Source organism: Mobula birostris, chromosome 26, assembly GCF_030028105.1.
Source record: "Mobula birostris isolate sMobBir1 chromosome 26, sMobBir1.hap1, whole genome shotgun sequence".
Lineage (NCBI taxonomy): Eukaryota > Metazoa > Chordata > Chondrichthyes > Myliobatiformes > Myliobatidae > Mobula > Mobula birostris.
Genome location: NC_092395.1, coordinates 33,195,548 through 33,222,160, shown reverse-complemented (window position 1 = coordinate 33,222,160; position 26,613 = coordinate 33,195,548). Strand labels below are relative to the sequence as shown.

Sequence of the window (26,613 nt, the reverse complement as noted above, 5' to 3'; positions counted from 1 at the left end):
CTCTTGTTTGAATCTACCCCACTCTCAGTGGAAAAAGCCTATCCACGTCAACCCTATCTACCCCCTCATAATTTTAAATACCTCTATCGTCCCCCCTCAACCTTCTACGCTCCAAAGAATAAAGACCCTACTTGCTCAACCTTTCTCTGTAACTTAGGAGATGAAACCCAGGTAACATTCTAGTAAATCTTCTCTGTGCTCTCTCAATTTTGTTGACATCTTTCCTATAATTTGGTGACCAGAACTGTACACAATACTCCAAATTTGGCCTTATCAATGCCTTGTACAATTTCAACATTACATCCTAACTCCTATACTCAATGCTCTGATTTATAAAGGCCAGCATACCAAATGCTTTCTTCACCACCCTATCCACATGAGATTCCACCTTCAGGGAACTATGCACCATTATTCCTAGATCCCTCTGTTCTACTGCATTCTTCAATGCCCTACCATTTACGTCATGGTGTAGTTTTTGCAAGGATATCGACTCACCAGCACTTGGACCTTCCAGATTCAGGTGTATTTTTACTACAATCAACTGAAACACCTGACTGCACACATTTATATATAGCTAGGACCCCTTAACTAATTAAGTGACTTCTAAAGCCAATTAGCTGCACCAGTGATGACTTGGTGTCATATTAAAGGGGGTGAATACTTATGCAATCAATTATTTCATGTTTTATATTTGTAATTAATCTTTAGATCACTTTGTAGAGATCTGTTTTTACTTTGACATGAGTCTTTTTCTGTTGATCAAATCCAAATCGAATCCACTATGATTCAATGTTGTAAAACAATAAAACATGAAAACTTCCAAGGGGCGGGGAGGTGGTGGGCAAATACTTTATAGGCTCTGTAACTGAGATGCAATATATACAGACCATTTGCAGTCAAAAGAATTTGTTCTATACCTCACTCATTTTATCGAAGAATTATCAGAATTGCTTCTGATACATGATGTTATCAGGTATGATAACTCTCTCCGAGGACACTGCATCCCATCTCCACATCTTTCATAAACTAAAAGTTAAGCTCTTGAATCCTTGATCTCCTACGTCTTTGTACTCCTTGCACTTTGTTCATATATCTGTACTGAACTTTTTCCTGTAACTGCAACACTATTTTACATTCTGTTTTGCCTTTGCTAGATTTAGATTTAGAGATGCAGCCCACACTGACCAACTGACCTACTAACCGGTACACCTTTGGAACATGGAAGGAAACTGGAACATCCAGAAGAAGCCCACACGACACAGGTTGGTTGTACAAACCCTTGACAGAGGGCAGTGGAATTGAACCCAGTTCACTGGAACTGTAATAGCATTATGCTAACTACTGCTACCCTTTCTAGCTCGACATAATTATATTTGGCTTGAACTGTCCAGATGGCATGCAGAAAGATCTTTTCATTCTATCGTGGCATATGTGATAATAAAATACTAATAGATAGATAGATAGACATACTTTATTGATCGAGGGAAATTAGGTTTCGTTACAGTTGCACCAAGAATAGAGTATAAATATAGCAATATAAAACCATAAATAATTAAATAATATGTAAATTATGCCAGATGGAATTAAGTCCAGGACCAACCTATTGGCTCAAAGTGTCTGACCCTCCAAGGGAGGAGTTGTAAAGTTTGATAGCCACAGGCAGGAATGACTTCCTATGATGCTCAGTGTTGCATCTCGGTGGAATGAGGCTCTGGCTGAATGTACACCTGTGCCCAACCAGTACATTATGTAGTGGATGGGAGATATTGTCCAAGATGGCATGCAGCACTATTGATTTCACATAACGTCTATCACTTATATCCTTCAATCTCTTGTTGCTCATAGCAATGCAACCAAATTTCTTTTTAAAGTGTTATGAGTTACTTGCCTGTTTACCTTTGGAACGCGAGTTCAGTGCACTAGAATGCCACAGGAGTTGCTTCATGGCAAGTAATTGCATAAACTCAGATAGTATTCCATGGAACTGAAAGTTAAGGAGTGACATGACTGAGGATTTGAGAGTGGTGTTGATTCAGTTACTCGATGAAAACTTGTTCCAGTGTCAGGGAACTCAGAACAACAGGAGAGGATAATAATCTTAAGGAAGTTAGGAAAAAAACTTCACACAAGTAGGTACCAGCTGAATGGATAATTCTGAATGCAAGATTGACAAATTATTGCTGATCAAAATAATTAAAAATATGGAGCCAGACAAGTGGTTGGAGGCAGATATAGTTCAGTCAAGATCTCAGTGAGTGTCAAAACAAAGTCAAAGGTTTGAAGATTTTTGTGTTTCTAGTTTTATGCCCACTATGCAAATGGAACAACTACCGCTATTAACAACCACCTCCCATATTTTAGAGACAGTACCCTGACTTTGATAGTACAGTAGTGCATCATGTAGTGTTACTTCATCACAGCTCCAGTGTCCCAGGGTCCATATCAATCTCTGGTGCAGCCTCTAGTTTGCATCATGCTGGTTTTCACCCAAATGCTCCAGTTCTTCCTCACATTCTAGTTAATACATTAATAGGCTATTGTCAATGTAACCACTAAACCAATAGTAGAGGCAAGGTTGGGACCCCTTTAAGGCAGGCAGTCCAACAAGGTACTTTAAAGTTATAATAAATTTTCTTAAACAGAAGTTTTACTAAAAATGCTGTACACAGAGAGGCAAGTCAGATTTCACATAAAACACAGCTCCTGAGTTACCATCAGACTATATAAAGTACAATAAAGTGTGTTAGGTAATGTTACTACACCAGTATAATGAAGCACATTAGTGTCTCAGGCTTACAAGGAGATTTAAGACTAACCATACAGATACCACAAACTCAAGTTAAGCAAAAGGCATTAAATAAAGGCTAAAACAGTGACTCACACAAAGACCTACACCGTCCCACAATGTACAAGAAGAGCTGCATAAGTAACATGTCACACAGGTACACATGCTCACTAAAATAAAATCAAACTGAAGGATAAGCAATACTCCCACTTGCCCCCAATCGTGCACAAGACAGTAGTCTGGGCACCTGTGGGGGCATGCTTTTAAGGCCACCTGGGGAGGAAGGTGCCACGCTACTTTCCCTCCTGCCAGAAATAACTGACATAATTCTCTGTTCCGCCTGGCTACATTAATTACCCTCGTAAAGCTGGGTGTAGGAGATGGTTACCGGGAACTAAATAGGAGAATGGGGTTAGTAAATTTGCTGATGACACAAAGGTTGGAGGTGTTGTGGATAGTGTGGAGGGCTGTCAGAGGTTACAGCGAGACATTAATAGGATGCAAAACTGGGCTGAGAAGTGGCAGATGGAATTCAACCCAGCTAAGTGTGAGGTGGTTCATTTTGGTAGGTCAAATATGATGGCAGAATATAATATTAATGGTAAGACTCTTGGCAGTGTGGAGGATCAGAGGGATCTTGGGGTCCGAGTCCATAGGACACTCAAAGCTGCTGTGCAGGTTAAATCTGTGGTTAAGAAGGCATACGGTGCATTGGCCTTCATCAATCGTGGGAATGAGTTTAAGAGCTGAGAGGTTACAGCTATATAGGACCCTGGTCAAACCCCACGTGGAGTACTGTGCTCTGTTCTGGTCACCCCACTATAGGAAGGATGTGGAAACCATAGAAAGGGTGCAGAGGAAGATTTACAAGGATGTTGCCTGGATTGGGGAGCATGCCTTTATGAGAATAGGTTGAGTGAACTCAGCCTTTTCTCCTTGGAGCGACGGAGGATGAGAGGTGATAGAGGTGTACAAGATGATGAGAGGCATTGATCGTGTGGATAATCAGAGGCTTTTTCCCAGGGCTGAAATGGCTAGCACAAGTGGGCACAGTTTTAAGGTGCTTGGAAGTAGGTACAGAGGAGATGTCAGGGGTAAGCTTTTTTACGCAGAGAGTGGTGAGTTCGTGGAATGGGCTGCCGGTGACAGTGGTGGTGGCGGATACAATAGGGTCTTTTAAGAGACTCCTGGACAGGTACATGGAGCTCAAAAAAATAGAGGGCTATGGGTAACCCTAGGTACTTTCTAAGGTAAGGACATGTTCGGCACAGCTTTGTGGGCCGAAGGGCCTGTATTGTGCTGTAGGTTGTCTATGTTTATATGTTTCTACTGAGCAAGCATTGATTTGATGGGCTCCTTTATGTCAAGAAAAATACGAGACAAAAAGTTTCTCTTTCCTATATAAAAAGTGCCCACTTACCAGCTTTACTACATAAGCAAGATTTCAAAATCTTGGAGTTTCCAATCACAAAAAAATTGTCCACAAAAAAAAACTGTCCCATGAGAAGTGAACATGTTCCATTTAATATTGTGTAAATTGGCTTTGTATTGTTCTTGGCACAGATAGAATTTGGTCTTTAAAGCTGACATATTCAGCTGTATCTAATAGTTTTTGTCCTAATATAAAAACCATACCTTTTATCTGTCTTCACCTTCTGCTCTTCAAAGGTCATATTTAAAACACGGTGGATTTTCTAGAAAAACAAAAATGAGCAATGATTTGAGAAACTCTAATAGCATGTTGTTATTTTAACAACCAGAATTTAGAGTCTTTTGATCTCAAACTAAGAAAAATATAGTCACCTAAAACATACTTTTCTCTTCAAGTTGTATTGCTTTTATCTTGCCTCCAGAAGGAGAAAGATAATAGGACTTCAATGTCTGAAGCAAGTCACAATTCCTGATGTGCTGGACTTCTGCTTAATGATCAGCAGTGATTGGAAGCAGATCCTTGTCAGACTCTAGAGTACTGTGATTAATAACGTGACCCTATCACAGACCAGCCAGCTCTATGCAGAGTGTTGTTCATGGTCTGGAGCAGAACTGCCAGATAATTACTGATCATTTGTTAGATTAGCCCTGTGAACAAACGCTCACCATCATCATCTCCCCAAGATAGCTGCCCCACCCCTGCCCATCTGTATAACCAGTTCTCTATTATTATAGAGTCACAGAGCACTACAGCATAGAAACAGGCCCTTCGACCCATTTTTCTGCCCAGTTCTGTCAACCCACACCTGGACCATAGCCATCCATACTCCTCCCACCCACGTACTGATCCAAACTTCTCTTAAAAGTTGGAACCAAACCCGCATCCACCATTCCTGCTGGCAGCTCGTTCCACGATCGCACCACCCTCTCGTTGTGAAGTTTCCCCTCAGGTTCCCTTTAAATATTTCATCTATTATCTGCCAGAACAGCTTGGCAATCCCCTCTTCAACCCTGTGGCAAATACTCTTGCCTTACAAATGAACTATGCACAATCTCTCCAATGTACCTCACTATGATCCCTAAGCACCCTACCTTCCAGGGTACATGGACTATATAGTACGCTGAGAAGCTTTAGACTAGATTGCATACTGAGATGAGAGTTTGTATAATCTTTAGTTACTAATATTTTGTTATAGATTGCATAGAACAACTTAGTAACAGTTGCTCAGCCTGTTGCGTATTGTCATAAATTAATAACAGAATATAATCAATCAACAAACAAGAAAATCTGCAGATGCTGGAAATCCAAGCAACACACACAGAACGCTGGGGGAACTCAGCTGGTCGGGCAGCATCTATGGAAAAGAGTAAACGGTCAAAGTTTCGGCCCAAGACCCTTCATCAGGACTGGAGAAAGAAGATGAGAAGTCTCATCTTTTTTCTCCAGTCCTGATGAAGTGTCTCAGCCCCCAAAACTTCGACTGTACTCTTTTCCATAGAGGCTGCCTGGCCTGCTGAGTTCCCCCAGCGTTCTGTGTGTGTTGACAGAATCAGTCAAGTTCTTCAACGTGCCTTCATTACATTGACTCTTGCTTGTTTGTTTGCCACTTCTTTTACCTCGAGATTGAGATACTTGTCTGAAGTTCTTACCTGACTTGTGTGGAGCCAGTACTTAAATTTTTTCCGTTTCCTGATCCTTGGGAGAACTAGTCTGTAGACAATATGCTCCCCAACAATTGACAGCAACGATCCAGCAAAGCCCAGGCAGAGTAAAACAAACAGCCCCGAGAAATGCTTGATTCCCATTTGCAGTGTCTGTAAAAAAAAAACACACACACAGTTTCAATTTTCATCTCAGGTGACAGTCAGGCAGGGATGGGCCAGCATGGAAAAGACAATAATCTGACATATTCTTTGTTAGAGTCACAATTCCCATGCTTTAACAATGACAGTGGCTGCCAAGCTCAAGCACAAGGGGAATTTGTATCTGTTGGTTTAACTACAAATTAGCAGCTGACACATTTCAGCTAAATGCACGTCCTAGAGGTGACTTTGCTAAGTATGTAAAGGGTAGATTTGGGAAATCTTCTGGCTGGAGACAGGGAGTAATTCTAGTTATTGTCACATGTAGCACAAGTCTCAGATACCAGAAATTGATCAATCCATGCAGTGAACTTTGATTAGAATAGTTAAGGTGGAAATTTGGAATCATTAGGAAACAAATTTGATAATTGAATAGAGTGAATTTTGAATTTGATTGTAATTGCAATGAATTGACAATAAGACTCTACTTATCTTTGAGAGGCAAGTAAAGTGGGAGGAACAGGAAACAAATGGGCCTCAAATTTCTTACCTCTGTCACTTCAAAAGTTCGTTTTCCACATGGAACTATCTTGTACCACTTGTTGTGCAACATATCCATGAATCCATCTGATTTGTAGCGACTGATCAATTCAGAAATGTTAGAATTTAGCCCAAAGTTTTGTGGCAATCCAATTCCATACCCTGCAAAGAGAAAGACATTAAATATGCTGCACCACAGCAGCGAGCCTCAAAAAAGAGATTAAAACAAATAGAAGATTATTAGGATGGCAGCATTACTTAATCCAGAAAACTGGGCAAATTTCTTTTCATTATTAATTTTTCTGTATCTGAAAAAAAATTATTGTCCATCCTTAGTTCATTTTGAAGGGAGGTGATGACCAATCTTCTTGAACTGCTGCATTCCTTCCTGTAAAGGTGCTTACACAATTCTCTTGGGGAAGGAGTTCCAGGATTTCCTAGTGACATTGAAAGAGCAGCAATGTTGTGGGGCTGGGATGATTGACCTCCAACAACCACAACAAACCTTCCTTCGTGAAATGTATGACATTAACCTTCAGAGTATTTCCCCCTTGGTACCAATTGGTTTCGGTTTCACCAGAGCTCCTTGGTCCTACAACTGTTGTCAAGTGCAGTCATTTCCACCTCACCTTTGCATTTTAGTCAATGTAACTCTTTAGTCTATGTTGGACCAAGCCAAAGGAGTGGTTCTGGCAAAATCCAATCCTGATAATGCCACATTCCTTTAGTCCAACTTTGAATTGTTAATGGAATTAAATGTTAAAATATAGTAAAGTAGCCCAAGTGTACAAAATCTGCTTCAGAGCCACATGCAACGTCAGCTCATGCCCTGTCCCACGGTCTGCTCGTCACTAGGTTCACACACATTGCCTCTACCTCCCAGAATCCTCGTGAAGGCTGCACAGCCCTGAAACACCCAAACTACAAATCACAGGCTCCAACAGTTCCACAATCACATTCAAAATGAAAAACAAATGTAAACAACATAAAAGAAGTGAAATATATGGTTTCATGATCTATCTGGGAGATGTTGACCGAAGGACCATTGTATGCAGGGGCCATCTTGTGAACAAGGTGCACAATACAGTACGTATAATTCACATACACAACACATAAAGTAATACTACCACCAGTAAATCAACAACTAATAAGGTACATTTACGACCCAAATTTAAAAGTAAACAGTATACAGTTACTGGTGCTTCATGTGTGATGGCAGAGTTCAGTAACCTTACGGCCTGAGGGAAGAAGCTGTTTCCTATCCCAACAGTTCTTGTCCTAATTCTTTGGCACCTCCTGGCTGATGGTGGGCGGGGGGGGGGGGGGGGGTCAAAGAAATTGTGAAACGGATGAGAGAGATCATTGACACTGCATACACAGCACTCCTGATAAATATCTGATGGGTAGAAGAGAGACTCCAATGATCCTCTCGGAAGTCCTCACAATCTCTTGCAGTCAAATATCTTGCAATTCCTGTACCAGCACACCTCAATCTCCTCAGGAAGTGGACACGCTGCTGTGCTTTCTCGACCAGAGAGGTGGTGTTGAGGGACCAGGTGAGATCATCTGTAAAGTGCAATCCTGGAAAGACGGTGCTCCAACTCTCTCCACAGAGGGGTCGTGTACGTGCAGTGAGAGTGGTCAGCCTGCACCCTGCTAAAGTCCACAATCATCTCTTTGGTCTTGTCCACATTGAGACTCAAGTTGTTGTGCTTGCACCATTCAAGCAGCTACCGTACCTCCCCACTTTACGCTGTCTCAACGGCGTTGCTGACGAGACCAACCGCTGTTGTGTCATCAGCGACCTTGATGATTCCGTTTGAACAGGATCTAGCAGCGCAGTCGTGAACGAACAATGCGACAGCAGTGGGCTGAGCATGGAACCCTGGGAGCGCCGATGCTCAGCACGGTGAATATTTCTGCCAACACAGACTAACTGTGGCCTTTCTGGCACAAAGCCCAGGATGCAGTTACAGAAAGTTGTTTTGAGACTCATTGAGGACAGTTTACGCACTAGTGTCAAAGGAATGATCACATTAAATGCTGATCTGAAGTCTCGCCTTGAACACAATTTCCAGAAGAGCACCTTCTTACCTTCAATCGCAAATGGCTTGCCCACTGTTATCAGCTTGCACTCAGCATCAATGGATACCTCGTAATCCAACAGTGCCTTGTCCATGATAAATGCATCCAGTTTTGAGGGGTCAGTCCTGCAATTCAAAACATCAGGTATTAAGGTTGAATTTTATCTCGATATAATAGTGAACCTTAGATTCCCAACTTCTCTTGCTGGGTCCTGCTGTATTATTTAATCTCAGATTAATCAGCAGGTGAGTCGCATTATGTCATGTGTTTTATATAAGCAGCCAAGGACAAGTTTCCCAACTGACATCTCAGTTTAGCATTGACAAAGTGTCCTGTGTTGGAGAGGCCAGCCATTGGACAAATCATTAATTCCCAATTCTCTCACACAAAGATCTATATTTAAAAGAAAACATTTTTTCCTGGTCATTAAAGAAACGATGGTTCAGGAGTTGCCAGACGCTGCAGTTTACTGAATGTTATCTTGGGAAACTCTATGTCCATATTAAATAGACTGAAGACTCTGGGCAAAAACATAACAACCCCAAGGGTGGGCCTCAGTGGGAAGGCAAAGCCTTCATGTAAAATATTCAATTTTATTCAATGTATTTAATAATGTTATGAAGTATGCCAACTATTTGGGGATTTTAAAATGTGATTCTGACAATATTATTTTGATAGTGACAAAGCATTTGGAGGAAATGGCCCAGGTTTTGCAGTCAGTAGGGAAGCAATGGTCATTGTGATTATCAGTAAGGCCATGGATGGTGGTAAAAATGGAGTGGCATAGATAGTGAGGATAGACCCAGGGATTAGAGTTGGGGAGAGACCATGTGGGGCTAAGGTGAGGATGGAACCACATCCAGAGGTGGTGCGTGGTGGACTAGGGCTGCAGGTGTGAAATGCAATTGAGTGGCATTACACTTGGGATCAGGAAAGATAAGGGAAGGGGCAGGATCAGCCAGACACAAGTGAAGTCCAGGAATATGGGCAGTGGGAGAGGATAATGGGAGCAGACAATAACAGATTAGAGGAGGTCTTCCCTGGAGGAAGACAAATGCTTCAGACTCCACTGCAGCAGACCAGGCAAGGCTGTTCCTTTGGACAAAACCTAATTCAGCCCTCAACCCTCAAGGTCTGTTCAGCATGAGTGACTGTCACAATGCGTGGGCCAAGTGAACTTCAGACAGTGGCTTCAAAACATGTTCTGCACACTCTTCCATTAATGCTCATGCACTACACCCTCTGTGCTGGCACTACACTGTAGAAATGTGTTTTGTGTGCACAGAGCATGTGATCTCATTTCACAGTTGTGGCTCAAGTAAAATTCACCAGAGTGCACACCAGAAACATTATGTCACACAAGAAAGTTTTAGCCTCTGTAATTTAAATCAGCATATATAAATGATATGTCTATAATCCACAGAAGGAAGTTGGGAAAGAAAGAAAAGAGTGAAAGGGAAAGAAAAGAAAGAATCTGGTGAAAAGTTCAGATCCTCAATGTTAATGTAAATTTGAAGGAATAAGAGTCTGCCCCAGATTTGCATATTTTGGAATTTCAGCAGTTAGAAGCAGGTGTCTAAAAAAGATTACATTTGTGGTAAAGAGTCCACAGTGCAGTGTGTGGGGCTCTGGGCAAACCAGACAGCTATTTTCACAGCTGCACAACAGCTCCAGGGACCTGGGCTCAGTCCTGACCTCAGATGCTGTCTGTTTTGAATGTGAATATCTTCTCAGTGACCACTTGAGTTTCCTCCAGATGGTCTGGCTCCCTCCCAAGTCCCAACGACATGACAAGTAGTTGATTGCCCACTGTAAATTACCTCCTAGAGTAGGCTAGTAGCAAATAGGAATCTGGCAGGCTTGATAGCAAATAAGCTGGTGAGATGCAGAAAAACAAGGAGAGAGCAAATGCAGTTAATGAGATAGTTCTATTAGAAGCCAGTATTGTCACCGGGGTGCTGAGTGATCTCCTTTAGCGTCATCAAATGTATTAAGAACAATTTAGGTATGTAGGTTGTCTTGAAGTTTTTAGAGAGTCAGTGAACCAACTGCTGGTCTCAGTGCTTGCATTTCATTTACAAAGAGGAAAAAAGCTGTAGGATGGAGAAAGGTATCAATGGATCAATGAGGGAAGGCTGGGGCGGTGTTCTGAGTTGGATGATCAGCCATGATCATAATAAATGGTGGTGCAGGCTCGAAGGGCCAAATGGCCTACTCCTGCACCTATTTTCTATGTTTCTATGTTTCTATCTTCAGATGTGCCTAGAATTGCCACGCGGGTTTCAATTCAGAGAAGTGTGAGGTAAGGTCTTTGTAGGGAGAAAGCAAGGCAAACAGATGCATAATAAATGCCAGGATGCTACAGGGTAGATGTCCAGACAGCCAGAGAGTATGCAGATGCCTTTCTTTATCAGCAAGGCATTAAAAAATGCAAGAATAGCTAGATTCCCCTACAACTGCATAAAACACTAATTAGACCACAGCTAGCATGTTGGATTTTGGTCCCCACACTACAGGAAGATTACATTAAAACTGTGCATTCAAAATTATGGTTATTGCCAAGACTGGAAAATGTAAGTAACAAGAACTGAAAGTCCAATGTTTCCTTCAGAACAGAGAAGGCTGAGAGGAGATTTAGTTAAAGTAGATGAGATTCTGGGGTCCAAGATAGGAATGGCTGGAAAAGGTGCCAAGAGGAAAATAAACTTGATAGACAGAGGTATGGAACTGCCTGCAGGACCGCTCACTGCTTTCAAAAAATAATTAAGGTAAGTAACAAAACAAAGCCCAAGAACTAGAGACTGTAAGTAAACTGGGTGGTCTTTCAATTGACATGGACACAAGGGTCTTTTTCTGTGGCGTAAGTAATTTTCTATTGAACATGCTTCTGCTGGCATTCTCTGAGGAAATGTTTCAAAGGAATGCAAATCTTGATCAATTACAGGATTTTTAATAAATTGTAGGCTGTAAATAACATTCCATTCGGTTGACAGGAGCCTCACAATGGCTCCAGCCATATGGAAATTAAAACAGCTTGACAGGTCAATCACTTTGCCAATTCTACACAATTTGCCTATTTGTTATTGAATTCAATCATTTGCTAGAATTTCCATTTCTTGGCAATGGACATAAAATGCTACATTGACAAGGATACATGGTTCTATGATAATTGGGTTGTCAGGTTGCTTACTTCAGATGAGCCACCCCGTCAAGCGTTGTTGGAACATTGAACCTTCTTGTGTATTCGTACATCTCGGGAAAACTCTTCTTCATGTAGTCCTCTGCACTGCTCTCCCGCACTGTCCCAAAGTGAAACCCCTGAGATGGATGGTGTAGCTGAATAACAAATGTAACAGAACTGAAATTAGTCTTTGTATCGCCTTTCCTCCACGCAGGGATGTGCGGACGAAGTGGGGAGGGAGAACACAGCACCAGCAGAACCCCCAGTGATCACTTTATACGTTAAGAACATGGGCACTCTGGATCATAGATTTGTTCACAATAAGAACAGGCCATTCAGCCCACTATAATCTATGCTGACCATCATGCCTATCTATACAAATCCCCCTTGTTGCCATTAATTCCATATCCCTCTACATTGCTCTTTCAAGCACTGTCCAAAAGGCTCTTAAATGTTTTGACTGTTTCTGCCTCCACCACCTCTTCTGGCAGCTCATTCCAGATACCAGCTGTTCTTTGTGTGAAAAACGTACCCCCCAGATTTCCCTTAAACCTCCTCCATCTCACATTAAACTTATGCCCTCCAGATTAACCTCTATCATGTCACCTCTCAGTGGGGGCGTGGGTTTGGTATAGGATCTCTCCGAGAATCTGCCGCCTCATCACTGCACCTTCACAGTTGATCACAGTAGAGCAGGAGAACACCTAAACAAGTTCAGTAGGTCTTTGGTTCAGAAAGATCTGCTGTAGGTGGCTTTGGTTCTCTCTGTAGTGAAGCTCAGGTCCATCAGAATGACACTTTCTAACAGTTTAAGAGCCAAGAGGAAATGTTGCAGCAATATAGGACCCTGGTCAGACCCCACTTGGAGTACTGTGCTCAATTCTGGTCACCTCACGATAGGAAGGATGTGGAAGCCATAGAAAGGGTGCAGAGGAGATTTACAAGAATGTTGCCTGGATTGGGGAGCATGCCTTATGAGAATAGGTTGAGTGAACTCGGCTTTTTCTCCTTGGAGTGACGGAGGATGCAAGGTGACCTGATAGAGGTGTATAAGATGATGAGAGGCATTGATCATGTGGATAGTCAAAGGCTTTTTCCCAGGGCTGAAATAGCTAGTATGAGAGGGCACAGTTTTAATGTGCTTGGAAGTAGGTACAGAGGAGATGTTAAGGGTAAGTTTTTTACACAGAGAGTGGTGAGTGCGTGAAATGGGCTGCTGGTGGCAGTGGTGGAGGTGGAAACGATAGGGTATTTTAAGAGACTCCTGGATAGGTGCATGGAGCTTGAAAAATAGAGGGCTATGAGTAACCCTAGGTAATTTCCAAAGTAAGGACATGTTCGGCACAGCATTGTGGGCCGAAGGGCCTGTATTGTGCTGTAGATTTTCTATGTTTCTACCTCTGGCAGTTCCTCAGTTTATACCAAATGTTGAACATTCCTATAAGCATTCTGAAACAGGAACATAGAGTGGAGGGTTATGCAAGATACCAACCTCCACTGATGGGCTATTGCCCAGTGTTTTGCTTTTAAAGGATCTTTTATGAATGGCCTTTTGCAGCTTTCTGTGACCTCACACCTCATCCCAAGGCTCTTGATTTCTTACCACAAACAAGAGAGATTCTGCAGATGCTGGAAATCTGCAACACACACAAAACGTTGGAGAAACTCAGCAGGCCAGGCAGCATCTATGGAAAAAAGTACAGTTGATGTTTTGGGCTCTTGATTTCTTTCTTTGATCCTCTGTCTATCCCATCCATCTCCACTCCACCATAAGTGGCCAAGTCTTGAACAATCTCGGCGTTATTCCTGGATTCTTTCCTCAAATGCCTTGATCTCTTGCTCTACCTTTAAAACCTTCTGACTGCCTTCCTTTTTGATCTTTGCAGGTTCTCAGAGCTGCATGCTAGTTACTGTGTCACTCTCAGAAAGGCATAACTAGTATAGCTTTGTTAAAAAAGGCTGAGGAGTAGATTTAAGAGGTGGGGGGAAGAGAGAGGGGAACACCAGATTGGAAGACCGCTTCGCCGAGCACTTCGCTCTGTCCGCCAGAACATGCGGGAGCTCCCATTGCCCACCCATTTTAATTCCACTTCCCATTCCCGTTCCAATATGTCCATCGATGGCCTCCTTCACTGTTGTGACGAGGCCACACTTAGGTTGGAGGAGCAACACCTTATATTCCATTTGGGTAGCCTCCAACCTGATGACATAAACACCGATTTCTCAAACTTCTGGTAATGCCCCCTACCCCACCCCTCACCATTTCTCATCCCCCTTTTCCCTCTCTCACCTTACCTCCTTGCCCGCCCATCACCTCCCTCTGGCGCTCCTCTCCCCCGCCCCCCCCCCTTTTCTTTGTTCAGATTTCACCTATCACCTGGTGTTTCTCTCTCCCCTCTCCTACCTTGTAAATCTATTCCTCAGCCTTTTTTCTCCAGCCCTGCGAAGGGTCTGGGCCCGAAACGTCGACTGTGCATTTTTCCATAGATGCTGCCAGGCCCGCTGAGTTCCTCCAGCATTTTTCGTGTGTTGCTCAGATTTCCAGCATCTGCAGATTTTCTCTTGTTTGTGATAGCTCAGGCAGCTTATGAATTGTCATTGTAGTCCCAGATGTTCCTGCTGCATGCTGAAACGTTAAGTGTTTATAGAGTTTGGAAGCGGTGGAAAGGTGCCTGATCTAGCCACAGTCAAGCCTGATCTTGGCCACCCTGATATCCACATGTCCACTTTCAAACAAATGCCTGTGAACATAGGGCAAGAAGTAGACAGTTGGCAGGTTGGGACAGCATGATACTGCTGCCTCCACACCAACCTGGGTTCAATCCTGACTTCTGTGTGGAGTTTGCATGTTTCCGTGTGACTCCAGGGGCTCCCCCACATCCATAAAATGTTGGTAGATTAATCGGGCACTATATATTGCCCCTGGTGAATAGATGAATTGTGAACTTGGGGACAGGGGGGTAGTAGATGGGAGGAGTTGATGAAATGGGGGAAGGATAGTTACAGAGAAAATTAGTTTGAGAATAGTATTGCTCTGTGTGTTGGCAGAGAATTGTTGGACCACAATAGCTTCCTTCTATGTCATAAGAAAGCTTGGAAATGCAATAAGATTTTCTTCTTCCCTCATAAGTCCAAGAAGCTGAAGTCAATTGGAACAAGCAAAATGGTGTCTAACTAGAATCAGCAAACTGAACACAACCCAGGATAAAACTTAGGGCCTTTGGACCTTTAAAACTCAGTTCCGTACTGGATTCAGCCAATTCAACCAACAGGCCAATTCTATTCAGCCATATAACATCTCACATTTCCAATCTCAATCTCTGATAAATATTTACAAGACGAGGCTCTAGTGACTTCTAATATGATTTATCTAATCTATCACTAGCAAGTTACCTAACCATTGTGTTAATCACTCAATATCTAGAACATTCATATTCCTGCAAATTTTCATTATTCCAGTTGTATTGTTTTACTCAGTTATCTCTGGGCCTGTGATTGAAGTTTGGCCATGGTGAGACATGCTGATTATATCATACAGTAGCACAGGTCTTTCAGACATTATATCTACACTGCAGAGTTGCTCCATATGACTCCCCTTGCTGAATGCCATTTTCTTGCTTTGCTATTAATATTCTTTTTTTTCCACGCAACTACCAAATTCCCTTCAGAGAGTCTATGGATTATAATTCAGCAACAGCTTGTTAGAGAGTAGTTTGCAATCTTAGTCAAGATCTATGTTTAGCAACCCTTTGAATAATTTTGGGGTCTTCTTAAATCTTCAACCTTTCATTATTTTCTCATTCATCCGTGTAACAATTTATCGTATTTTATCTTATGCTAACTTTTGAGGTTATCACATAAGCTACATTTTAGTGACAAAAGGTCCAACTTCTTAAATATCTTCCCATAATTAAAAGCATTAATCTCTGTAGTAAGTGCAACTCCTGAGATATGATATTTTGCTGCTCACCATTGCATTGCAGAAGTCAGGAATAGCTTCACTGATAAAGTGGAGAACCTTTGATTTTTTGATTTATGCCACTTCAGTGTTCACGTAAAAGAGGGTCCTTGTTGAGCTTTCTGTTGAAGATAAGGGTTGGGATTCACAGAGGCCCTTACAGATATCCCCCCTGCACCCTCCTGCCAGGAGTGCCACCTGCTTTGTCAGATATCTTCCTCCAGTTTTTAAAACTCATTTCAGATCTCTTGAATCTGGAAACACTGCTGTTTTAATGGGTTTTCTTCTGTCATTTCTGGCAACTTAATTCCAAGGAGGTGTCTGTTAAATCCACTTGGGAGTTGGCTTATAGCAATCTCATTTTGGTTCTGTTGATCTGAGGTTTTGTCCTGTAGTGAATTGTCCAATACTTTGCACAGGGCAGCAAGAGAGATATGACTAACAGTTTAAATAAGATTCATTTTGAGCCTTCTGCATTACTTAATGCTGGGTTTCCCATGAGTGAACACCAGCTGACAAGATTCAGACCAATATGGCTGTAAATCTCAACTGAGGTGATTCTTTGAGTGTTGCCCAATGTTGAGGTTATCTGGGTGAGCTATACACCAGGGACACTGCCAGATTACACATAATTCTCTGAATACAGACCATAAAGTTCAATTCCCTTTGGTCTCTTCCACAATATTTATGGTCCTTTCACAAAGATCATCAAAGTACCCCATAATTAATAGGTTTTAATTGAAAAACACAGGAGATTCTGCAGATGCTGGAAATCCTGAACAACACACATAAAATGCTGGAGGAACTCAGCAGGTCAGGCAGCATCTATGGAGGGGAATAAACAGTTGACTTTTTGGGCTGAGACCCTTCATCAGGGTTGGAAAGAAAGCCAGAATAAGAAGATGAGGGAAGTGGAAGGAGTACAAGCTACCTGGTGACAGGTGAGATAGGTGAGATAGGTGAAGGAGAAGATGGGTGGTGGGGGAGGGGGGATGAAGTGAAATGCTGGGAGGGGATAGGTGGAAGAGGTCAAGGGCTTAAGAAGAAGGAATGTATAGGAGCGGACAATGGACCATGAAAGAAAGGGAAGGAGGATGGGAACCACAGGGAACTGCTAATCTGAAATAAAACCAGAGCCCATTTTCAACCTGAAATATTTTCTCTTACTATAGTTGCTGCCTGGCCCACTGAATGCTTCCAGTGTTTTCTATTTTTATTTCAGGGTAACCTGCAGCACTGCTATAACACCATGAAAATTAGGCTCCTATCTTTCAGAAATCATTTCTAAAAGGAATTTACTTGCTTTCTACAAGTGATTATATTGAAGACTCCAGTGTTTGAACTTGCCATGGAGAGCTCTAGATTTCTACAACTTCACTAAAAACAAAATTATCTGAAGGCTCTCCAATGTTTCTAGAATCACATGAAAATTCTGTCCCTAGAAGTCTGTAAGCAGTTAGAGGGTGACAAGATGAGGTTTCTTGGCCTAGTCCAGCGTTTATTGCAAAGTGGGTGCTACATTTCTAACCAGCTGTCATCATGTTCCCTTTTACAAAATGTTGAAATCGTACCCACTTCCACCACATCCATTGTCTGTTCATTGCACACTCTTATGACCCTCTGAGTGAAAAAGCTCCCCCCATGTTCCCCTTAAACATTTCACTTTTCACCCTTAACCCATAATCTCTTGGTCTACGTTCACCCAACCATAGTGGAAAAAGCCTGCTTGCATTTACCCTATCTCTCTATAATGAATTATCAATATGAACTTAAGCAGCTTCCACTGGTATCCTGAACAGTAAACTCCACTAATTCCTGACCATTCTACAAGAACAATATTCATCACCTTTATGAAAAATAAGGGTAAAAATACTTCTTTAATATGTTGATGGTGGTTCAGCCCTATTGTCTCCTAATCAATCCAGCTGAAGCTCACAGACCAGAATCATGTTGGGCTTTAGTTCTCAAGTGCAGGTCCACAAGGGCATAAACTTGGTCTTAATAGACTCGGACTAGCGAGGAGATAAATCAAATGGCATTATTGCTCCTATTCATATCCATGCCTTTCCCAGAGAGTACTGAAGAATGAAGAATAGTCCCTTGGGTGTAGTACTGAAGAAAGTCTGGTCCTATGGCAAAGTACCCCAGGAAGGAAGCATTGATACAAGAAGTGAAGGGCACAGGTCAAGACACACGTTATAAAAAGCTGAAGCATTCTGCTGAATGAACACAAGAGATTCTGCTGATGCTAGAAACCCAGAGTAACGTGCACAAAATGCTGAAGGAACTCAGCAAGTCAGGCAGCTTCTGGGCACCATGGTAACACAGTGGTTAGCATAATGCTATATTACAGCTCGGAGTCTCAGATTTTGGAGTTCAGTTCCAGCGTTCTCTGTAAGTAGTTTGTATGTCCTTCCCTTCAGCGCTTGGGTTTCCTCCAAGTGCTTTGGGGTCCTCCCACTTTCCAAAAGGTGTACTGGTTAGTAGGCTAATTGGTCATTGTAATTTGTTAAATAGATGGGTTGCTGGGTGGTGTGGCTTGATGGGCTAAAAGGGTCTGTTCACTTCGTATCTCTAAATAAATCTAGGGTGGGGAATAAACAGTCAATATTTCAAGCCAAGATCCTTCAGGACTGGAAAGGAAGTGGGGGGGGGGGGAAGAATTCTTCCCCCTTCCCTTCCAGTACCGATGAAGGGTCTTAGCCCAAACCATTGATTGTTTATTCTCCTCCACAGATGCTGCGTGACCTGCTGAGCTCCTCCAGCATTTTGTGTGTGTTAATTGTGCTAAAAGCAAAAGTCTAGGTAGGCTATTTGTTTTTTCTTTGGACCAGAAAGCTAACAAGAGACATAAATGAGATTTTTTTTTAAAAATATGAGGGATTTAGATATAGAAGGTAGGATTCAGCAGGATGGCTGTTCCTCGACTTGTGAGCAGACTGCCTCTCCCTCTGGTTCTATCAAATGAGCTTAGCTAAGTTCAGTATTGGGAGAGTTAGGTTATATAAGCTTTTGCTAATCTTGATCTCAGGATACTCAGTGGAGTAGGACAAAAAAAACAACTTTACAAATCTGTGTGTACCTGAGCTCTGGATGCATAATGCCCAAATTAGTGTCTGAAATGAGACATCATTTTTACCAGAGAACTCACAATCCTTCATTATACGAAATAGTACAGAATAATGAAAATTTAATAACTGCTTACTGGACCATTAGCCTCAAGGGCAGCTTCTATCCCACTGTTATAAGAGTATTTCCTAGCTAAATAGCATGGATTCCTGTCCATAGAATGTTATGATCTTGCACCTTATTGTCTACCTGTGTTTTGCACTTTCCATGCAACTGTAACATTTTATTCTGCATTGTTATCGTTTTCCCTCAAATCACTGATGTGAAGAAATGATCCATAAGAGAGCATGCAAAACTAAACTCTCAACTGTACCTTGGTATACATGACAATAATAAATTAATTTCCCAATTTAAATTTTATAAACTCCAAAATGTGATATGGAACTTGTGTGCATCATGGGTTTTATAGAGACCATTTCTGGGGGTCACATTCAGAAAACTGAATCTTAGGACAATAACATCAGTGGTAATGGTTTATATAGACATAGAAGAAAGGAGCCTTGGAAGTGGAAATGTTCAGAAGAAATAAGCAGTCTTAGGAAGGATATAGATTTAAAACTCATCCCCGAATCAAAGGAGATGCAGATTGCAAATGGGCTGTGGGTAGCTGAGGAAGAGACGTGAGTTTCTGGCCACAGCCAACCACATTAGCTTTAGTTTTTTAATGGAAAATCAAGGATATCAAGCAGGATGGGAGGTAGATATTGCAATGACCTACAGTGTCTGTGGTTCTTGCTCAGTAACAAGTTCCTTATATTTTGCATTTTTGGTAAGAGTAGGGCCATTTTAAATGTCAGAGGCTGTCCACTGGAAAGGAATAGGGGATTATGGATTCATTGAAGTGATTATTACAAAGCCAACTGTGACTAACCTGAGGTACCATAATCATCATACAAGTTCAAGTTTATTGTCATCTGACTGTACATATATACAACCAAACAAAATAACGCTCTTCCAGTCCACAATACATATATCACCCACAGCACTTAAACCAAACTATTACCACAAATAAGTGAATAAAATATAATTGAAATTGTATGTGAAGTGTGCAACACAGGTAAACAGTAAACAGCTCACTGTCCTAGTGATGAGACTGCGGTGGTGGCAGGCTATTCATTAGTCTCACAGCCTGGGGGAAGAAGCTGTTACCCCAGTCTTGCAGGCCTGATCCTAATGCTCTTCCTTCCTGATGGTAGTAAGTCAAAGAGATTGTGAGATGCCATGCAGATTCTGTACTACGCAATGATGCAGCCAGACAGGACAAACTTGATGGTGCTCCGGTAGAAAGCTGTTATAATGGGAACGGGGAGCCTTGCACACCTCGATCTCCACAGAGAGTGTAGACACTGCTGCACTTTCTTGACTAATGAAGATCCAAACCAAGGAACTTCGTGTTCTTCACTATCCTAGCGGAAGGGCCATTAATGTTCAATGGAGAGTGGTTGAACTATGCCTTCCTGAAGTCCACAATCATCTCTTTTGTCTTGTCCATTCAGAAACTCAGGTTGTTGTTCTCACATAATGTGAAAAACCTCTCTACCTTCCCTCTGTACGGCAATTTATCATTGCCGCCGATGAGGCCAACTACTGTGGATCAACAGCGATAATTCACCAGGCGGGTTGTAGTAAGTGACAATCTCCAAATGATATCCTTTCAATAGTTCCAGTTAATATCAGAGAAATATATACAATATACACGCTGAAATTCTTGTTCTTTGCAGACCCATTCTTTCCAGGTGAATGCTGGGAAATGGTCAGTTACCAACATTGAGGGAATAGTGACTGCCAAAAGGCAAAACTGAAGTTTGTGTGTGAATGTTGGCAGTAGCAGGGGTATTGGATTGGGTAAGCAGACAGTAGGGAAAGGACTGAGAGTTGGAGCACACCACAGAGGAATTAGGAAAACGCTTATCCTGGAGACGTTGAACAGATGTTGTAGGTTGAGAGATATGAATAATGAGGGAGCTTTAGTAATAGCCTTCAGTGAAGAATTCAACAGGAGAAAAGGTCTAGTAGATTCCACAATCAAAATTGTCGTTCTGCGTCAGAAATAATGCTGATCCTCTGGTTGGGAACGCTATGGTAAACAGGTTGGGGACAACTTGACAGTGTTGTTAAGAAGGCATATGGTATGTTAGCATTCATCAGCCGTGGGATTGAGTTAAAGAGCTGTGAAGTAATATTACAGCTATATAAGACCTTGGTCAGACCCCACTTGGAGGACTGGGTTCAGTTCTGGTCACCTCACTACAGGAAGGATGTGGATACTATAGAGAGAGTGCTGAGGAGATTTACAAGGATGTTGCCTGGATTGGAGAGTGGACCTTATGAGAATAGATTGAGTGAACTTAACCTTTTCTTCTTGGAGTGATGGAGGATGAGAGGTGACCTGATAGAGGTGTATAAGATGATGAGAGACATTGATCATGTGGATAGCCAGAGGGTTTTTCCCAGGGCTGAAATGGCTAACATGAGGGGGCATAGTTTTAAGGTGCTTGGAAGTTGGTACAGAAGGGATGTCAGGGGTAAAGTTTTTCATACAGAGAGTGGTGAGTGCATGGAATACACTGCCAGCGATGGTGGTTGAGATGGATACAACAGGGTCTTTTAAGAGGCTCTTAGATGGGTGTGTGGGGCTTAGAAAAATAGAGGGCTATGTAGTAGGCAGTTTCTAGAGTAGGTTATCTGATTGGCACAACATTGTGGGTTGAAGGGCCTGTAATGTGCTGTGGATTTCTATGTTCTATGTTCCAAGAACCAAGCAGGAAAAACTAGAAGAAACTGCAAGGCAGTCTCATGTCAATGCACTGTAATGGTGGCTATTGAAGCCCAGTTGTACCAAATGTGATTTATTCTTGTGGTTATCAGGAAACAGATGATATTGCACAGAAATCTACTTTAGTAGAAAAATAATACTCTGAAAATTACAAGCAAGATCACAATGCATTTAGCGACAGGACCCTTTGATTCATTTGAGTACACTGAGTACACTTTGAGCATCCAATTGCTTTTTAAATGATTCCAAGATTTTAATTTCTGCTGCTGCTGCTCTGTCTGGAACTGCATCCAACATACACTCCTACCTGAGTATGATCCATGAGAAATGTACTTGGAGATCAATTTGCTACTTGAAAACAAATTACTGCTTTTGGTTAATATGCATCAAAATCTATAATAGTATTTGAAAAATCAATAATAGTGTTTGAATGTTCTGTTTCTATAGAATGGGAAGGGATTGATGAGCATTAGATAAAGATCCCTTATTGTGGAAATTGCCTGCCTCATAAAATGGAGCTAGAACCTTTTTTGTCATTGATAAGTGAATTCATATCAAGGAAGGAAAACCAATGTTCAGTAAATAATTCTACCAGGTTCATACATCTGGATGTTGGCTCTCTGTTACAGATATCATAAATCTTATGGAGAGCTGGTGCAAAAGAGCCTTCAGTTCCAGAACTACCTAGAACAAAAATAAATGGATTTTGGGGAGGACTTTAAATAGCATCAATCTTCAGGGCTAAACCTATTGCTCTACTCAACGTAGTGGAACTTCAGTTGGAGTAGCACAGAAGCATTGTACCAACTATTTCTAGGTAAGGTTTGGCAGAACCAAACATACTTATCTCAGGAAATGCCTTTAAAATTTTCCTTTTGCCAGATTTCCCCTTAATAATTCAATTCTCCACAAAGCTTAAATCTACTTCAAATTCACACATCTGGGAATGTATTTATCATACTTCTGGAAAGGATGCAACAAAATGCCTGTCATTTTGATTATCCAAAACATTTTCCCCTGTCACAGCTGCCTTTATATTAACTACTCTTCTGCCTCTTCCTATTATGTCCACAGTATCATTTTCTGCTCCTTCTAATCCCCTAAATGCAAACCGCACTCACAAAAACGCTGCCCTCCTTGGTTCGCATTTGTGTTGAAATTTAAGAGACAGCATCATTCCTACTCCACTTATCTTTCATCGCTCCTGCACACTACAGGTTTATAAAAGTCAAGCTTGTTGTCACTTAAACATTGATCCCTGATTTTGGCTTGGCTTCCCACATCTTTTTATTTTCAAAATACCTTAGCTGCATAGCTTTATGATATGAACTTTGATTGCCCCCAAGCCCTGGATTCTCAATTTGTAAACTGTGAAGCTAAAGGAGAGGCAAGACTGAAATGGTAAATGTGCAGACATCGACGAATACATATCTACTGTTTATTTTGAATCCTCTCTACAAATACATCCTATCTTCTCAACATACTCCGCAATCCCATCTCCTTCGAGGAATGTGCCTAACTGTCCTGAATCTCAGTTTATATAAACACTGGTCAATCCCTTCCCACATTCAGTATTCTACAGCGTGGCTATTCGCAGTTCCCTGTTCCACTCGCTGTACATTTATGACTGTGTGGCTAAGCACAGCTCTGATGCCATATTCAAGTTGAGGGGGGATTTAGGGGGCCGATGCTTTTGTTGCATTTCGTGCAGGGTGAGTGGGGGTTTGGGGGTTGACGATCGTGTTGCTGTTCTTTTTTGTGCAGTGAGGCTGAGAATGCTGTTTCTCTCCACGGTTTTTCTTCGTTTCGTGGCTATCTGGAGGAGAAGAATCTCAGAGTTGTATATTGCATACATAGATAATAAGTGAACCTTTGAAGTTTGCTGATGACACCACAGTCACAAGCCAAATCAAAGGTGATGACGAATTGAAATTCTGGCTGAGAGGTGCCATTACAACATTTCACTCAATGTCAGCAGAGCCAAGGAGCTGATTATAGACTTCAGGAGGAGGAAGACAGAGATCCACGAGCCAGTCCTTATCAGAGGATCAGAGGTGGAGTGGGTCAGCAACTTTCAATTCCTCGGTGTTATTATTTTGGAGGACCTGTCCTGGACCCTGCACGTAAGTGCAATTACAAAAAATGCAGGCAGGCCCTCTACTTCCTTAGGAGTTTACAAAGATTCAGCATGACATCTAAAACTTTGACAAACTTCTACGGATGTGTAGTGGAGAGTCTATCGATAGGCTGCATCATAGCCTGGTATGGAAACAACAGTGCCCTTGGACGGAAAATCCTGAAAAAAATAGTGAATACATCACTGATAAAGCCCTCCCTACCATTGAGACCATCTACACAAAGCAGTGTCATAGGAAATCAGCATCCATCATCAGTGCCCTCCACCAACCAGGTCATACTTTCTTCTCAGGGAGAAGGTACAGGCACCTCAGGACTCACACCACCAGTTTCAGGAACAGTTATTACCTCTCAGCCATCAGGCTTTTGAACCAAAGAGGATAATTTCACTCAAGTTTACTTGCCGAGCCTTTGAAATGTTCCCAGAAACTATGGTCTAATTTTCAAGGACTTTTCATCCCATGTTCTTGATATTAATTAGGTATTTATTTATTTATTATAATTATTCTTTTCTTTTTGTTATTGCACAGTTTGTTATCTTTTGCACACTGGTTAAATGCCCAAGACATGCAGCTTTTCATTGATTCTATTATGGTTATTACTCAATTATGGATTTATTGAGTATACCCACAAGAAAATTAATCTCAGGGTTATTTACAGTGGCATGTATGTACTTTAATAGTAAAGTTACTTTGGGTGTAAAGGTTGTCCTGACTCTGCTTCAGCTCCAGACTTACGAATGAGGTTGATATTTCTATGTCTTTGTACTTGCTATGGTAAACGTGGGGAAGAAGAACAGCTTCATATGAGTTTTGATGGGGCTCAAAAAATATCAAGAGTTCTTAAACACAAAATATTCTGCATATGCTGGGGTCAAAGCAACATGCACAACACGCTGGAGGAACTCAGCAGGCCGGGCAGCATCTGTGGAAATGAACAGTCAACGTTTCGGGCCGAGACCCTTCGTCCTGTTCCTCTAGCGTGTTGTGCGTGTTATCAAGAGTTTTTGACTGTTTCAGATGTTTGAGGTCTTCGGACTTGTGATATGGTTAGGTGGGGATATTGGACCTTGGGTTTGTTGCTATGGAGACTTTGGACCTGTTATCATTTGAGGGAGGAATCAGGGAATTTTACCCTTTGGACATGAGCCCTGTTCCAGTAAGATGGCCTCGTGCTTGGTCACAGTGGTTTCTCCGGGTGAAACGAAAGTGCAAACGTGTGTCTTAAATGCTTTTCTTGTGATTGCACGGCCCTGTTGGATATTGGCAATGCAAAATACCACCAGTCCAGCTCATTGGTTCATTGTAAAAAGTGGCGGCAAGGGAGCTGTGTGGCCTTGGTTGTTGCACGAACCTGGTCCTCATGATGCAGCATCGCCTGGTACAGCCACCCAGAGGAGGAGGCAGTGGAGATGGTACGGGAGAGAACAGAGTCACGGCCGGCATGCTGGGATTCTATGCAGGCCCCTGCAGGGTTGCTCTCCAGTGTTCACTCCCTGGAAGACAAGCTGGACTGCCTTCGTGTGAGGACAACCCAGCACAAGACAAGCTGATTTGCCTTCATCTGTGCCTGACCCAGCGCGAGATGAGGAATGATGGTGTTCTTGTTCTTGTGGAAATATGGCTCCAGGACAATATCCCATACACTATCAATCTCAGGCCATGCCACTCAGGGACTTGTGCCAATATTATTTTGTAACTGTATGTGCTATTATAACTATATGTATTTTGTTACTGTATGCACTGTGTTTTGCACCATGGTCCCAGAGGAACACTGATTCATTTAACTGTATACATGTGTATGATTGAATGACAATTAAACTTCAACTTGAACTTGATGACTGTTGCTGAGAAGGTTTTTTTAATTCATTCGTAGGACTCGAGTGTCACATGGTCAACATCTGATTTTTCTTCCAACTGAGAAGGTGAAGGTAGTCAATTTAAGAATGTAAGAAATAAGGTAACCAGCATTCTACACAGCTCCCAGCCTTGCAAAGGTTCTCCTGCAATCTTACCATGTAAAGAGTTCTAAGAATAGTCCATTAATGATAAAAGAATTCTATTTCCAAGTCAGGATGATGGGAATTTCAGAGGGTATTTGCAGTTGTTTGTTCTCTCTTAATCCTTCTGTGAGACAAATGTTATGGATTTGAAAGCCACTGTTGAGAAATCTTTGGCAAGTTGCTGACATGTCCCTGGAAGACAGGTGACATCTTCGGAGGAGTATCTGGAGAACCACTGTACTTACATTCACACCAGTGAGCAGCGAGTATTTCATCACAATCCTGATGTGTCATGAGGATGGTGTAAAGGCTCTGGGGTCTCCATTTGTCATATGCTTTGTAAGCATATTGTTTAAGTGCCTAGTCCAGTTAAGTTTCAGATTAGCAAAGTCAAAATTCAAAGTAAGATTTGTTATCAGTATACATACATGTCACCACAAACAACCCCGGGATTCTTTATCCTGCAGGCATACCTAGCAAATCTATAGAACAGTATCTGTAAACAGCACCAATGAACAACTGAGGCTCTTGTATCTTCTACGTGATAGCAGCAGTGAGAAAAGATGATGATTGATGGAAGACTACACACAATATTAATAGTGAGATTTGTTGAATTAAAAGCTCAGTATTTTCAATGGAGCGGATATACACTTCCTCCGACATTAAAATTGGTCATTGTCAACAGTAGAGCAAATATTACCTGGCACCTATCAATCTAAACCTGAATGTTACCCAAATTTTCTTAAATACAGATGCCTGCTGTTTTGTTGTCTGAGGAGATGAAAAT

At 41.9% G+C, this 26,613-nt stretch overlaps 1 protein-coding gene across 1 annotated transcript in view; it reads right to left on the bottom strand.

Moving 5' to 3' along the window:
• The window catches only part of grin3bb (glutamate receptor, ionotropic, N-methyl-D-aspartate 3Bb), a 102,867-nt gene that overhangs the window by 2,357 nt on the left and 73,897 nt on the right, over positions 1 to 26,613 (bottom strand). Inside the window, exons 4-8 of the mRNA XM_072243868.1 lie at positions 11,835 to 11,980; positions 8,654 to 8,769; positions 6,570 to 6,721; positions 5,867 to 6,031; positions 4,421 to 4,479 (exon numbers count right to left, since the gene is read on the bottom strand). Coding sequence (XP_072099969.1) covers positions 4,421 to 4,479; positions 5,867 to 6,031; positions 6,570 to 6,721; positions 8,654 to 8,769; positions 11,835 to 11,980 — 638 coding nt within the window. The remainder of the gene's footprint in view (positions 1 to 4,420; positions 4,480 to 5,866; positions 6,032 to 6,569; positions 6,722 to 8,653; positions 8,770 to 11,834; positions 11,981 to 26,613) is intronic.